Source organism: Brassica oleracea, chromosome C2 (genome assembly GCF_000695525.1).
Source record: "Brassica oleracea var. oleracea cultivar TO1000 chromosome C2, BOL, whole genome shotgun sequence".
Classification (NCBI taxonomy): Eukaryota; Viridiplantae; Streptophyta; class Magnoliopsida; order Brassicales; family Brassicaceae; genus Brassica; species Brassica oleracea.
The window spans coordinates 38,691,131-38,694,321 of NC_027749.1; the positions used below are offsets into that span (position 1 = coordinate 38,691,131).

General features: G+C 38.1%; 1 protein-coding gene across 4 annotated transcripts in view; it reads right to left on the reverse strand.

The window, feature by feature from the left end:
• The window catches only part of LOC106323031 (probable LRR receptor-like serine/threonine-protein kinase At3g47570), a 7,149-nt gene extending 4,320 nt beyond the window's left edge, over window positions 1–2,829 (reverse strand). For all 4 annotated transcript variants that reach the window (XR_001266626.1, XR_001266625.1, XM_013761192.1 and 1 more), the window contains exon 1: window positions 572–2,829. Coding sequence is in view for 2 of the 4 variants with exons in the window: in XM_013761192.1 (XP_013616646.1) it covers window positions 572–1,060 (489 nt within the window). In the remaining 2 variants the exon portion in view is untranslated. The remainder of the gene's footprint in view (window positions 1–571) is intronic.
• Window positions 2,830–3,191: the final 362 nt, after the last annotated feature.

Below are 3,191 nucleotides of genomic sequence, written 5' to 3' on the forward strand. Positions count from 1 at the left end.
CTCGGAACAGACTCTCAACAATGGACAGAATCGTTCAGTGGGATCCTGGTGCGGACACAACTTGTGTGCTTTGTAAAAGGGATTTGGAATCTAGGAACCATTTATTTTTTTAATGTTCCTTCTCTAGTCAGCTGTGGGAGCAGTTAACTAAGGGGATTCTGGCTGGTGATTACACAAATGTTTGGTCGAGCATTTTTGAGATCATATCGGATGAGGGAATGGAAAGGAAGAAGAGGTTTTGTCTGTGTTATGCTTTGCAAATTGCTGTGCATACTTTGTGGAGGGAGAGAAATAGGATCAAACATGAAGAGAAGCCTACTCCTATTGCAGCTATTATAAAAATGGTGGACAAAAGTATAAGAAACAAGCTGAGCATTATGAGGTCCAAAAGAGTTAAAGGGTGGGAAAGTGGTTTGCAGTTTTGGTTTAGTACTAGAATTTAAAATTTTTTCTAAGGTTGAAGGTTTTAGAAGATTTATCTCAAATTTAAAGGTATACACTTGATGTAAGAAGAGTTTTTTTGATGAATAAATTTAACATTCGTTCAAAAAAAAAAAAAAAAATCGCCGACCTTTGCAACCATGTCTTCGGTTAGAAGAATATTGCTAGGTTTTAGATCACAATGAACCACATGAACTTCACAATCGTTGTGCAGATAATCCAATGCAGAGGCAATGTCAATGGCTACATTCACTCTTTCTTCAAGACTTAACCCAACAGTCCCAACAGTTTTTCTATGTTTACCTTTGATCCATTCTTCTAAGCTTACATTGCTTAAGAACTCATACACCAAAGCCAGAAACTCGTTGTTTTTGAAGTCTATGCTTGAACAAGAAGTTATTAGTTTCACAAGATTCCTGTGCCTTACATTCCTTAAAGCCTCACACTCTGCTATAAAGCCTTTGTAGTATCCGTTTGCCTTGAGATCAATGACTTTCACCGCAACATCAACCCCTCGTATCACCCCTTTGAATACCGATCCAAAGCTTCCAACACCAAGAAGATTTCTAGGGTTGAAAGTCTCAGTAGCTCGCCTGAGCTCATCATATGAGACATTCATAAATGGTTCCTTGAGGAGTGAAGATGATGATGATGATGTAGATGTGGAAGAATTATTTTCCTTTCTTTTCTAAATCAAGAAACTTATCACACATATTGCAATCAGACCAACCACACATGTAATAATGCTAACTTTCAAAAGTTTTCTGTGCGTCCGAGTTTTTCGACAAGTGTGAATGCAGAGCTTTGGATTCCCCTCCATATAAACTTTAGAACGATCTTTGAAAGCTCCACGGCTTGGGACCCATCCTTCAAGATTGTTGAATGAAATATTCAAGAACTTCATTGCTTGTAAATCTTGAAGTTTTGGAGGAATAACACCGGAATGCTGGTTTGAAGAAAGATCTAGAAACTCTAGACCTTTTACTTCTGCTAATGCATCCGGGATTGGTCCGTCTAGATTATTGCCAACCATTTTTAGGTTCTCCAAGCTTTGACAATCTTTGATAGATGAAGGAATGTGGCCTGAGAAGTTGTTACTAGAGAGATCTAGACTCACAAGGCTTTCGAGGCTACTTATATCTTTACGAATAGGACCAGAAAATAGGTTTTTAGATAGATTCAAGACGACGCTCAAGCTAGGTTGGTTAAGAACTCCATTCGGTATGCTTCCATTTAGCCTATTGTTGGATAGATCCATGTATAACATATTCTTGAAGTTTCCAAATGATGGTGGGATCACACCTTCAAGTTTGTTCTGCGCTAGATTGATCTTATTTAATGCACCAAGATCACCAATAGAATCTGGGATTCTTCCAGTAAGTTGATTTCTTGCTAGTTCTAACTCTTGCAAATCTTTCAGTTTCCCAATATCTTGAGGGATTTCACCAGTAAGTGAATTGTCACTTATGTTAAGCAGACGCAATCCTGTTAGATAGCCGATGGACTCCGGAATTTTTCCGCTGAAGCGGTTTCCTCCCATTAAAAGTGTAGAAAGATGCTTGGAAAGATTGCCTATAGATACCGGAATAACACCCTCCAAGAGATTTCCATTAAATCCCAGGAAGTCAAGCTGGGAACTATTACTCAAAGACTTGATGAAACTATCAAGATCTTGATCTCTACCCTTAACTAAATTGAATCCAATGTTGTACATTTCTAGGAATGGGAGATTGCCTAATCCTGATGTTATGGTCCCTTCTAAATGGTTGAATGCAGCACGGATCACCTTAATTTTAGTGAGGTTGTATAGAGAAGCTGGAATCTCTCCGGTGAACTTGTTGAAACACATGTTGAAAACCAGGAGTTTTGGAAGTATGTCTCCAATGTTGCTAGGAAATTGACTGCATAAGCTGTTTGAAGCAAGGGCTAACGATTCTAGTGACGAGGTGTTGTAAATAGATGGAGGGATTTCTCCAGTGAGGTTGTTTATGGTGGCATCAAGGACTTGTAGCCTTTGGAGACGACCCAACTCGAAAGGAACTGGACCACTAAGAAAGTTTCTGCCTAGGCTTAAAACGGTGAGAGATGATATGTTTGAAAGATATGGTGGAATTGGTCCATGTAACCGATTTTTTCCCAAGTTTAAAATATATAGGTTCTTGAGATCACCAAGTTTTTTTGGAACGAGACCCGTGATCTTGTTTGAGGTTAGATCAAGAACTCGTAGCTCTATCAACTTGCTTAGGTTGGAAGGTAAGGATCCTTCTAAGCTGTTAGAGCTTAAATTAAGAACCCTTAGACGAAAAAGATTTTTGATCTCTTTTGGAATTAAACCTCCAAGTTGGTTATTTTTGTTGGATAATTCCAAGCTTGTGGAAACTTAACATATTATTAGATGTTTAATATGTTAAGATAAACACAATAAGGAAACTTAGAAATAGGAAAAGGAAGTTTCTATTTAGGTTAGGTTTGTGTTTTCCATATCCCACATGTTAAAGGGAATTGTCTTTCATATAAATATACGTCTAATTGAGAGGTGTTCCATATGATCTGAGAGAAACATATTGAGAGCTTTAGTTTTGAGTAGTTTCTAAAGCTAATAAGAAAAGTTGTTCTTATAACTCTTTGTGTTTCTAAGAGATCTGAATTGGTATCAGAGCCTCAGGTTGGAGACTCGATCTAAGCTTAAGTTGTAGCTTAAGATCCTGGTGCTTGTGAACAAGAGATCGCGACGGCAAGATGGCTGACGT